At 31.8% G+C, this 12,746-nt stretch overlaps 2 protein-coding genes across 2 annotated transcripts; one reads left to right on the top strand and one right to left on the bottom strand.

The window, feature by feature from the left end:
- The first annotated feature begins 163 nt into the window (after nt 1-163).
- Nucleotides 164-3,442, top strand: LOC143549919 (sn-2 acyl-lipid omega-3 desaturase (ferredoxin), chloroplastic-like). Its single transcript, XM_077040691.1, has 8 exons — nt 164-680; nt 1,362-1,451; nt 1,543-1,609; nt 1,701-1,793; nt 1,867-2,052; nt 2,138-2,218; nt 2,486-2,623; nt 3,100-3,442. The coding sequence occupies exons 1-8, from the start codon at nt 193-195 to the stop codon at nt 3,280-3,282; spliced, it is 1,326 nt and encodes a 441-aa protein (XP_076896806.1). The 5' UTR covers nt 164-192; the 3' UTR covers nt 3,283-3,442.
- Nucleotides 3,443-4,390: 948 nt separating this feature from the next.
- Nucleotides 4,391-6,204, bottom strand: LOC143549918 (trihelix transcription factor GT-3b-like). Its single transcript, XM_077040690.1, has 2 exons — nt 5,595-6,204; nt 4,391-5,023 (listed from the first exon to the last, which is right to left on the bottom strand). The coding sequence occupies exons 1-2, from the start codon at nt 5,865-5,867 to the stop codon at nt 4,502-4,504; spliced, it is 795 nt and encodes a 264-aa protein (XP_076896805.1). The 5' UTR covers nt 5,868-6,204; the 3' UTR covers nt 4,391-4,501.
- Nucleotides 6,205-12,746: the final 6,542 nt, after the last annotated feature.

Below are 12,746 nucleotides of genomic sequence, written 5' to 3'. Positions count from 1 at the left end.
TTGTTCGTTAAAAGAATAAAAAAGAAAAGAAATAAGTGAGAGCGCCATATGGTCTAGTAGTCTGTCACTTGCTGAATCCAATCAATCTTCTGTATCTATCTATCTATCTTATTCATTATTATAAATATATATATATATATGAAGTGTACCCATACATCTAGGGTTTAGTCTACTAAAGAACACTAGAATAGAATGGCTGGATTGGTGTTATCAGGCTGCGGTGGTATTAAAATTAAACAACCTCTTCTTCTTCAATCTTCAACAAGAAGATTTATCAACAATAATAATATTATTCCTCTTTTATGCTCTAAAGTTCCAATCTTTTCACCTAATAATCCTGATAGTGTAGCAGCCAAGGTTAGTGCTCCATTGAGGATTCAATTAATTGAAGAAGAAGAAGAAGAAACAATAATCAATGGATTACAACAAGAAGAAGAATTGTTAAAATTTGATGCAGGTGCACCGCCGCCATTCAAATTGGGTGACATTAGGGCAGCTATACCAAAACATTGCTGGGTGAAAGATCCATGGAGGTCAATGAGTTATGTTGCAAGGGATGTGGCTATTGTTCTTGGCTTGGCTGCAGCTGTGGCTCATCTCAACACATGCCTTCTCTGGCCGCTTTATTGGGCTGCTCAAGGCACCATGTTTTGGGCACTCTTTGTGCTTGGTCATGACTGGTACTAATACTTCTTACCCTTCTTTATCTACTTGTTAAACTGCTTACAATTGTTATATAAAAAACAACTATTCATAACTAATTTCACCTGCAATTTAACTGTAAACAAGTCTATATTGATATGCTTCAATTGCAGGGTTTTTATTATATATATATATATAGTTCATGTTTTTATGTGATAGAAAGTTATACTGATATATGTTATTTAAGGAATGCTATGCTTTCGGTATGACTCGAGGCTCACTCGAAAAACAAGCTGAGCTCAAGCCTTAATAAGCTGGCTCGTTTAATTTAAAGCACAATTTTTTAATTTATATAAATTATAAATTTTGTAGTTTATAAATTATGCATTGTATTTGCTAAAAATATTAGTTTCTGTTTGTGTGTATCATTGTGTAAAACTGGAAAAATAAGAAACTTTTATTTTATTTTTTTTAATAAACCAGCCGGCTCGATCTTTTAAGCTGCCAAGCTTGAGCTTAACGTTTTAGTTTGTTAAGATAAACGAGCCAAGCGCACCTTGACTTCCAAAATCGTGTAACTTTTACCGTGAAAGCTTTATATCGCTGTCATTAATGAAATGTTTTTCTAGCAGTGTTTTAAAAGTTTGATGTTTTTTATAAATTCTTTTAAAATTAATGTTTTTGTGAGGATTCTAATCATTTTGTTTGTTGATTTGTAGTGGCCATGGAAGCTTCTCCAACAATCCGAAGCTTAATAGTGTGGTTGGGCATCTTTTACATTCTTCAATTCTCGTGCCTTATCATGGATGGTAAGCTTTCGTTTCACTATATATATGAATTCTTACGGTTGCTTTGCATCACAAATCGATCTGATAATGAATTGGCATTTCATTACTACAGGAGAATAAGCCATAGAACGCATCACCAAAACCATGGACATGTTGAACACGATGAATCATGGCATCCGGTATCTTTCTTATGCTTAGTTATCACATTCACATTGTGTTGACAGCTTATGATCAATATATTTATATAATTTTCCAACTTTTGTTCTACAGTTAACTGAGAAAACATTCAAGAGTTTGGATTGGATGACACGAACACTACGCTTCTCCCTCCCTTTTCCAATGCTTGCTTATCCTTTTTACCTTGTAAGTTTACGTGTTTGTTTAATATCTGTTACATGAATTTATGACAGCAACATGCGTGTTTCTTCTTTTGTAGTGGAATAGATCTCCCGGAAAGAGTGGTTCACACTTTGATCCAAATAGCGATCTGTTTGTCCCCGTTGAGAAGAAAGACGTGATCACTTCAACAATTTGCTGGACAACAATGCTAGCTTTGCTTTTCGGTTTGAACTTTGTTGTTGGTCCGATGCAAATGCTAAAACTATATGGCATTCCATATTTGGTAATTTTGATATTCTCATTGTAATAAGCTGAGGGTTGAAGGAATTTGTCATCTGATGTGGGATTTTGGTTTGATTTCTCATCAGATAAATGTTATGTGGTTGGATTTTGTTACTTACTTGCATCACCATGGTCATGAAGATAAGCTTCCTTGGTATCGCGGAAAGGTATTCCGTTTTTAAATCAGTTTCCTGTTAATTGCTGGTACTACATACATACCTTGTAGTAAAATCTATCAAAACATGTTCCAAAAAGAAAAGAAGAAAAAAATGGTCTATTAAAGAGCAATGCTTGTTAAGTTTGAGTCCTGCTTGCATGGTATTCACGGGATCCACAAATCAGATATGAGAAATGAAGAAAAGAGGATAGAATAATGGTGACACTTTTGTTAATAATAATAATAATAATAATCATGAAGTTTTTTGTTTTTGCAGGAATGGAGTTATCTAAGGGGAGGGCTGACGACCATTGACCGTGATTATGGGTGGATTAATAAAATCCATCACGACATTGGAACGCATGTCATTCACCATCTCTTTCCCCAAATCCCGCACTATCACCTAATTGAGGCGGTTAGTATTCATGTGTCTTACACCTAATTTAGTTCAATTCCAGAAAGAAGAAAACAATCCCCTTTTTTCTTAGTCAAAGTTGCTTATAATTCAAAAAGATGACATTGCAATGTTTGAGAAATAAATTTATAAGGACTGGTTTAAATTAGTCAGGAAGTCTTGAAAAAGCTGCAGGAAACGTAGCAAATTTGAATATCGAAGTCACATGCTTTGACCCTTCCTTCTTGTCAAACTTGTTATCTAAAAAGACTTTTATTTGAATATTTTCCATTTATATTTTATGGGATGGGTCCCTTTTTTGTACAAGTTTAGCTATCCTTTTGAGTCATTAAATGGTTAAATGTGACATCATTTTAATATTTCTCTTTCTTGATGTTGCTTCGAAGAAATTGTTAGTTTCTTCTTAATCTAACAGTACATTCAGTTTCATTGATACATTCTTGCATTCGTACTGAGAATTATGAATTTCTTTGTAGACGGAGGCTGCAAAACCGGTGCTTGGGAAATACTACCGAGAACCAAAGAAGTCGTCATCGCCTATACCTTTCCACCTGCTGGGTGAGCTAGTTAGAAGCCTGAAGAAAGACCATTATGTTAGCGACACGGGAGACGTCTTATACTACCAAACTGACCATAAACTCAGCAGCAGAGGAAAATAGATATAGATGGTTTTGCTGCTTGAGATGATGATTGTTGTTATCTAGCAACATTCTTTTTATTTAAATGATGGGTGAGATAGATGCCAGTCAATAGTGTTTATTCATTCACTTTAATTGTATTTTATGTAACATTTAATTTTTATTTGATACATGGTTTTGACGGCATGGTAAAAATGAAACCAGGTCAATTTGCTCCATGGTCAAACAATGAATGTTTCCTAAGTATATTATCATTATTATGTCTATGTTTATTTATAAAAAAAATTATTTATTTTTTAGTTTTTATTATGTTTAATTGGGGATGTGGACAAAGTGACAATAATTAATAGTGGTTTGAAATATAGGTCGAAAATGTCAATATAGGAGGATTAAATGTAAAAAGAAAATAATTAATAGAATTTATTTAATATTTTTAGAGCATATTAATAATTTTGTGCATCATATCATGTGAACATTTTATACAAAACGAGTAGTTTTGATTTGATGGCAAAGGCAAGAATGTGTGAATACAAACCAAGTCAACTAGAGGTTGTCGGTACAGTCTTTTAATTCATCAAGGCCAGTAAGTTTATAAATAAGTTTTATAATTGATATTATTTGAAAGAAAAATAAATAATTTTGTATGTAAATATAATAAGCATTTTAAAGGATAGACCATTTACGGCACGTAAGTAATTACACGTTTATGGGCCGCCGTATATTCGGTAAGACCCAATTCACATTCCATGGTCCTAATTCCTAATTATTATTTAATAGTGATTACCAAATAAAACAATATTAAAAAATTATTAATCTATATCCAACACATAATATTATAAAATCGGCTGACTACAATAAAATTTGTTTTGTATGGAAATCACCAGGACATTTTCATTCAAAATGTTTGTTTTTGTTAATTTGTTAGCTTTGTTAGACATTTATTTCCGTCAACAGTTAAGCATACTCATAAACTAATAAGCCAGGCAATTAAATGCAAGATTTTTTTTTTTCACAATGTTTTCTTAGATAAAAGAACGAAATAATTAGATCATGTGAATGTTTCAAGTTTACAGGCATAGCTAGTTAGCTACCTCAACCACCACCTACACAAACACCCCCCATTCCTTCATCCTATCACCGTAGGCATGGATATTTTTCACTATCTCTCGGTCTCTCCTTAGCTCGTCACATTTGTAAATCCCAATCTAGACGTCCTTGAGCATGCACTTAGTCTTGGGGTCTAAAGCTTATTTAAAAGAATAGTTATGAGAGCATCTCGTTTCTCTGATCTAGTTTCTTCTATAACCCGTCTTTGTTCTTCCCTCTCTCGCCAACTCCTATCGAACATAATCCTCTCATTCTCCAATGCTTCCATTTTTTGCCTCCACTCCTTCTCTCTTACCCTTCTTTCCTCTTCCTTTGACTCGTATAATTTCATCCATTGCATTTCTATTTGCATATGTTGTTTCATCAATTCGTCCAATATTTCTTTCAAATTACCACTACTCTCTTTGTTAATGTTGCTTGTACTCTTCTTTCTCTTCTTACTTCCTGCACTCGCACTTGCCTTCTCTACATCACTCTCCTCATTGTCATTCTCATCATCAGAAGATAAGTGCATCACTCTGTCTCTCTTCTTTGATGATCCGCCTTCTGCTTCCATCCACAACATCCTTTGCACCTGACCTGTGAAGATCGCTTGCAACTCGTTGTAGAATGGAAACTGTTGCCTCGTACCTTCTTGTTCCATGGTTTCAACTCCCTAACCAAGATAAAATCAACCATATATATCATTAATTAGTTTCTTCCACACCAATTAACTTAACTAGCAAGATAAATATTTCGTCTAAAGATCAAATCACCATTATGATTGATTCATTGCATTCTATTTAACATGACATTTGAAATGTTAACACTAATCATTTAGGCTACGTACCACTACATGCCATTTGCATTTTAACAAGTGCATAATTTGAATTTTATATCATCACATAGGACATAACATATAAGGCATTAGGGCTTCTATTGTATTGTACGATATATCAAAATATTCTTAAAAACTTATGTAGTGCATAGTTTTCCCCTTCCACACGAGTCTAACTAATGTTGGTATTTTGGTGACGAAATTCAGATTTTTACCTTGTTTCTTGGAGGGAATGTTTTCTTTTTGTGTATGTATGATATAAAATAGCGATTCTACAAGAAAATACAACTAATGATCGTATATTAAGTACGGTTATGTATTAGCTAGCTAGGTTTAGTTAGATCTTATGATATAAGACATGAAGTGAAGAAATCTAAAAGGCGTACATCGTATGGTATGGTATACAGACCTTATAACGTGTAACGAGATTCTTCCATTTGCATTTGCACTGCTCACCACTACGATTATACCCCCTCTCCTTCATCTTTGTAGAAATAATTTCCCATAAAACCTTATTACGTTTCGTCTCCATGAAAGTCGGGTCCAGCTCCGCTCTTATCATCAAGAAATCCCTCGTTTCTTGTACGCTCCATTGCGGCAAGCGATCACCACCACCAGAGGAATCCACACTCACACTCACATGACTCATATGATGATGAAGGTGGCCTGCACTAGGGTCCATGTACGTACGTGTATATATATGTTTGTTAATTAATTTATAGATGTAAGATCGGGAAAGTTGAGGTTTTATGATGTTGTTGGTGGATGGATTGGGAAGAAAGCAAGAAAGAGATTAATAATATATGCTTTTAAAGACAAAAGTTCAAGAAGAAGAAGAAAGAGTCGAGGGAAAGCTTTATACCATGTTGTTATTATCTTTGATATGGTCAAAGGGAATCATATTTATATATGAAACCATCAATTTCTTTACCATTTTCTTTATATTATTTCACATTCTTTCTTACTTGTATATATTTATGTAGGTCAAATTTATAATATGAGCTAATATTTACGTACATACGCTTTATTCTAGATTGTTTTTTTTTTCCTTTTATGTATTTCACCTACTCATTTAACATTAGAGAGAAAGGTGACATGTAATTCTTATAAAATCAAGCTGCATAAATCTATAAAAAAAAAGAAGAAGAAAAAGGTTTAGAATAAATTAATAAAAAAGAAATGAATGGAAAAACAAAAACTTTGGTTTTGATCTCATCGATGATCTATCCTTCTACGCGGAAACTCAAGTACTAACATAAATAATTTTTTATTTGTTTTTTTGTTCTCATTTCTCAAATGTTAGTTTTTACGTACACATTTGTTCACATTCAATGCTCATCGTCATGCTTACGAAGAATTATTCTCATCGCCTGTTGTTTAGTTTTTCTTTTAAGTTATAGAAATAGAAATAAAATGATCGAGTAATATATATGAAACCCAATAAACTTTTAACAAATATAATTTTAGAGCATCTCGATATCGGACCTGATCACATACGGGTAACGAAATTGATGAAATGATACATGTATACCAAGTAAATATCAGCATCATTATTTGTTTTAATTTGAAAGCTAGATTCATATATTAGTTAATAAATTAACGATTATATGAAATATGATAATACCATTAAATCAATTTATACAAAGGTTACAATTTGAAAAAAAAAATGATATGATAAAATGTTATTTTGCTAAGGGACAGTACCAAATAATTTTATGATCATATTCAAATCGATGTTCCTTTGTGTAGATACGAACTTGATTGAATTAAAGATTTTGGATTTTTGTGAATAGACATGGAGTAGAAGCAACAACCTTCTCCAAGTCTACATAATTCAATAATACATTTATCAACAATTGTATCAAAATGCATATTATTATGGCGTTTTTGATGATGTGGTGAAGATACTAATTATATGTTGAAAAGATAAGGATGATAGACGTTTTTTGTGTAAAAAACACTAAACAACAAATTACATGAGAGGAGAGGGGACTCGTCCATCCCTGCTCCGGCCGTCAATCTCCATTAACTTAGGTAACGTTGATTTGTATGAATGAGAGGCGGAATAAAATGGACCATTATAATGGAATGAAAAAAAATGTGGTTGGTTGATCAATGGAATGAAATCATCTATTACCTTCAAATTAATTTCATCGATCCACCTTTCTTGTTTTTTTTTCATTTCATCACTCTTTCACACTATATCACATCCATCACCCTCCCACCACTACTACACATTGTCCTCTCACCACCGCCTTTCGTCGCCCGCCCACCACCACTATTTACCTCTGCCGCCACCACCAACACCACCGCCTACCAGCGCCACCCATCACCGCCACCACCAACCATCGCTCCCGCCCATCACCACCACCGCTTACCACCGCCACCGCCACCACTACCCACTACCACCAACAATCGCTCCCGCCCATCGCCACCACCACCAACCACCACTTACTGCTCGCCGCTCACCACCATTCTACCGTCACTCACTACCATTTTTATTTTATTCCGGCTTTTTCTAGCTTACCGTAAAATAAAAACTAATAATTTATGTCATTCTCACATGGTTACCAAATATGTCAATGGAATGATAATGATTCATTCCATTACCTTGTTCACATCGTTCCTTCACTCATTCCATTAACCGATACCAGAAAGACATTTTCTGAGTTGTTCAATTCTATTTCTACAATCCTGTTATTAATAATTTAAAATGTAAGTTTTAACCAATACCCGAACAAATAGTTTTGAGATTTATTAATTAAAACAACTCCAAATAATTTGAGAGAATTATCTCTTGTGGGTTGAAACAACAACAAACGGACTGGATTATCTCTTGTGGGCCTTAAGCTAAATATGTTTTAATGAGTCATATTAGGCCTTATTCCTTACGCCTCACCATTGCTCGTGTATTGTGTTACTAGTTTTAGAGCATGTGTAACACACAGAATGATTTAAATTATAAAATTACATAACGTATATGGAAAAATGTATTACATCTATATTTGCATCTATATTATGTGAACATAAATTGACTTTATTTATATCACAAAATGATTTTTTAAATGAACTTAATAAAAAAATGTACGTGCAAAAACGTAACCGAGAACGCTCCGGACCCGAGAACTCTCCTTCTATCGAAAATTTCATTCCCAATATCATATATGTATAATTGAAAGAATTTTGTTTATGAACCAATTTCGGAAAGAAAACTTCTCATATAATAGTAATTAACTTTATTGATATATTTATCAATTTACATCCCATAGAAGGAAAAGAGAATATTAAATTGTAATTACGAATGTTCTTCAAGAACTATGGTTATATGAACTACATCATGAAATAGATTTTGATATGTTTCAAGAAGCTTCTACACTTTGCCAAAATGATAAAATAAAAAATAACATGTTAACCCTTTCAATTTTGTAAATATTTTGCTTCACTTGAGCATAGTTTTGCATCACATGCTTCCAATACACCGTTCTGGTCACAATTGAATAAAAGGTTAACGCTGACACATAAGTTTTGAGACCATAATATCACCGTTCAGTGAAAACAAAGATCCACGAGTCGTTGCGAGCCCCGTTCAGTGAAAACAGAAGCGACACTTTTCCAACGAACAAATGATTGATCTAACGAACAAATGATGACCAGGGAGAGTAAATGAAGACTTGAATGGGGAACTCAACCCCTTAATCATCCCACGAGACCATATTATCCCCGTTCAGTGAAAACAAAGGCCCACGAGTCGTTGCGAGCCACGTTCAGTGAAAACATAAGCGACACTTTTCCAACGAACAAATGATTGACCTATAGAATAAATGATGACCAGGGCGAGTAAATGAAGACTTGAATGGGGAACTCAACCCCTTAATCATCCCATGAGACCATAATATCCCCGTTTAGTGAAATCAAAGGCCCACGTGTTGCGAGCCCCGTTCAATGAAAACAGAAGCGACACTCAACCGCAGATTTGGACAAACCATATGAATAAAAATCACAATTCACTGAAATAAGTATTATAATAAAGAAAAAAGTGAAAAAACATGTCTGCATTTGACTTAACGATTAAATTTAATAGAGTTAGTGATTTGGATGTAATTGGAAAGAATTGTGAAACTTGGATGATCCATATGCAAAAAATAAAATATTTGTAGTAAATTCTCATTATTTGCCAAACCATAATGACGAAAGTGACATTTTATTCTAAAAAAACATAGAAATTAATTATGATAAACTTTGTTATATTTGATAGTGATTTGTTATATATATATATATATATATATATATATATATATATATATATATATATATATATTATCCTTAAAATTTAACATATATATAGTTTGCTAAATTAACCAAAAAAATAAATAAATAGTTTTAAAGCATATATTATAATTTATAAATTTATATGACAATTTACAATAATAACAACAACAACAACAACAATAATCGATAAATTGATTGATTTTATATAAATGGATCGACTTTTAAACATTTATTTATAAGTTAATGATTAAAAAAAGTGTTTTGTAAAATAAAATCATATTCGAGTTTTGTTTTTTTTCTAATATTTAACTATATAGTATAACGTGCTAATGATAATATTTGAAATTATATTTTTTTTCAATCTTTAATAAACATTGTTTTATGTTGATCTTTTAGATTTCACCAAGTATTTTGGAATATATATATAGTAACATACATAATATGTTAATATTTATTTTTATAAAAATGTATAAACATAATATAAATAGGGTGTAAAAGGAAAGTGAATAATTATTAATTTATAACATATGTTATGGTCAATTAATATTTTAGTTTTGGAGGGAAAAGAGATATGAGGTTTAGTCAAAAAGCGACATGTGTCACAGCAATTTTCTTTTATTAAAAGAGTATGATATGATATGATTTACTTGATTTTGATAGAAATTTTGTTATGGTTTTTATTTAGGGCATGTTTGAAAACAACTTATTGATTTATTGGTTTTGTGCTTTTTAACAAAACCAATAAATCAATAAGTTAACAAAACCAATAAATCAATAAGTTGTTTTCAAACTCAATCCCAAACATGCTATAAACTACCTTTTGAATTTTTTTTACCGACTTTGATAAAGGTTTTGCTACGAAAGTTTTAAGCTATTTATAAATATTTTTAGATACCTTTTCAATATTTTCTCCGGATTTGCTAGGAAGTTTTCAAGTTACTCTTAATTAGTTTTTTTGAATATTTATTTTCTCAAATTTGCTATGGGTATTTGTTAAATTGCTCTTAAACATGTTTTCTCAATTTTGTTACGAAATTTGTACGTAAAAGTATATTTTAAGTATTTGTGTTATCAACTTTTTACGGATTTTTCTACGAATTTCGTTTGCTATGGATCGTCTATAGATAATTAAAACATAGCAAATTTTGTGTGTAGCTAATTCCTATTTGTTATTTGTATCGTGCTCCATATCATAATCAAGGATACATATATAGATATAGTTAATTAAACGCTAATGAATCAAAACTACACGTGGGTTTTCTTTTGAATATGAATGATAATAAATTTGATAGAAAATTTTAATTATGTTTGTTTTGGAGTTATAGAAAAGAAAGTAAAGTGTACGTAACTAGAGAAAGGGATGGAACGTACGTAGCCATCAACCATGTGAAAACCAGAAATATAAATTAGCCTATAGCTAGCTCGTGGGAATTGGAATGGTTTGTTTTCCTTTTTTTTATTTATCTATATCTATATCTATATCTATACTATATATAACGTATGAAAGGAGGACAAATTAAGACACTTGTTTTTTAAGGATTTACAAATGTTTAAACACATGATACAACCTAAAATGAGGGCAAATTAGTCATTATAACATAAAATATTAAGTATTTTCTATTTTCTTCAAAATAGTTACAAATTTGGTCCTTCATCTTTTAACTATCTATTCTTTATAATTTCATTTTTAACCTAAATACCCCCACGATTTTTAAATGGTCATAAACTTTTTCGTACGTTAATATTTTTTTAAAAAATTTGCATCATAAAAACGAGCATTTATTTCTCTTTAATTTGAGTATGATATTGTCATAGTTTCTTTTCGGTTAAAAAAAATCAAATTTTACGTATATGCATTTCCCGTCCGGTTTTAATGATTTTAAATTAAACCATGAGCCAAGCCATTATTCACGGTTTCTGGTCACCGAAAACTGAAACTAGACCGTTGAAAATAGAAACCCAACAAAACCAAACCATTAACGATGGTTAGGTTTCGTTTTCGTTTGTACTTTGATGTTAAATTGAGTTTAAAATAAGAACAATGAATTTACTTATAATAATAAATGGTTTCACGGTTACAACAAAACAACAAGCACCCATAAATCTACATGATTACCAAAGTATGTATTTCCCGCAGCATCGCGCGGGCACCCATCTAGTATTTTTTAATGTCACATGCATTGCGAGAATTAAGACTACCATTTGAAAACCAGCTTGTTAAATATCCATTCAATTCAATCAAATAATATATGTAATTATATGCTTTTCAGCATTTCATATATATTTCTTTCTAGCTTTTCTAAACAATAAGTTCATATTTACGTTAATAGCTAAATGGATTTATGTTATTATTAAAGTGATAACGTTCCCTGGTAATGTTCTCATGTTGAATCATGAAATTTATACATAACAATTAAACTTGAATTGACAATTAGTTAGTTTAAGTGGAATTATATTATGAAGAACAGCATATACATTTTATCAATCATAAGGTGGAGACCAAAGAAGATTATATTATGAAATTATCAACCATCAAAATCCATTAATCCAACGAGTGAGTCTTATTTATTTGAATGTTGTTTTATGTTAAAATGATACACAAAAGTGTGAACTATTGTGCTAAAATCATTTAGTTTAATTAAACAAGACCGATAGGAAATCTATGTTGCCCCGGATCCACTCCTCAGACTGACTCTAGTTAATCAGTGTTTCTGAACATCAATTTCTTATTCAGTTTCTACGAAATAAAATAAGAAGTGCTCGAGATTGCATTCTTGCTTGGAAGGTAAGGAACATAGAGAAGTGGGTGGAAAGAGAACAATATGCAATTGTTTGTATATGCGTCCATTGAATTAATGATGTAATTAATGTAAGTCATCATATAGAAAAGTGGGTTGGGTTTAGAACCTAACAAACAAGTAAGCATATAATCAAATGAGTACCAAAAGGAAGCTGAAATAGTTAAAATATCTTTGGGTTAGGAAGCAAAATATCTTGATATCACTTTATATATATTGGTGTGTAAAAATAAATGAAAAGAAATTAGAAGATAGTCTTGCTTGGTTGATGCAATGTGGAAAAAGATAAAGAAAAGAGTATAATAGAGTGTTGGGTCTAAAACCTAACAGACAAAGAGGGAGGTGGGAGACAAGTTTGGAGGGGTTTAATTAAAAGTTGTAGCCCTAGACACAATAGTGAAGGTCAGGTTGGTCTAATTCCTAACTTAATTGTTGAAACCTTATAACCTTACCTTGTTAGGTTTACCTCATGATATATGCCAACTAGTAATCAT

The sequence above is a fragment of the Bidens hawaiensis genome, unplaced genomic scaffold (genome assembly GCF_021521415.1).
Source record: "Bidens hawaiensis isolate Kalapana, Puna unplaced genomic scaffold, B.hawaiensis_p1.1 tig00015870_1, whole genome shotgun sequence".
Classification (NCBI taxonomy): Eukaryota; Viridiplantae; Streptophyta; class Magnoliopsida; order Asterales; family Asteraceae; genus Bidens; species Bidens hawaiensis.
This window is presented reverse-complemented; position numbering and strand designations above follow the sequence as displayed.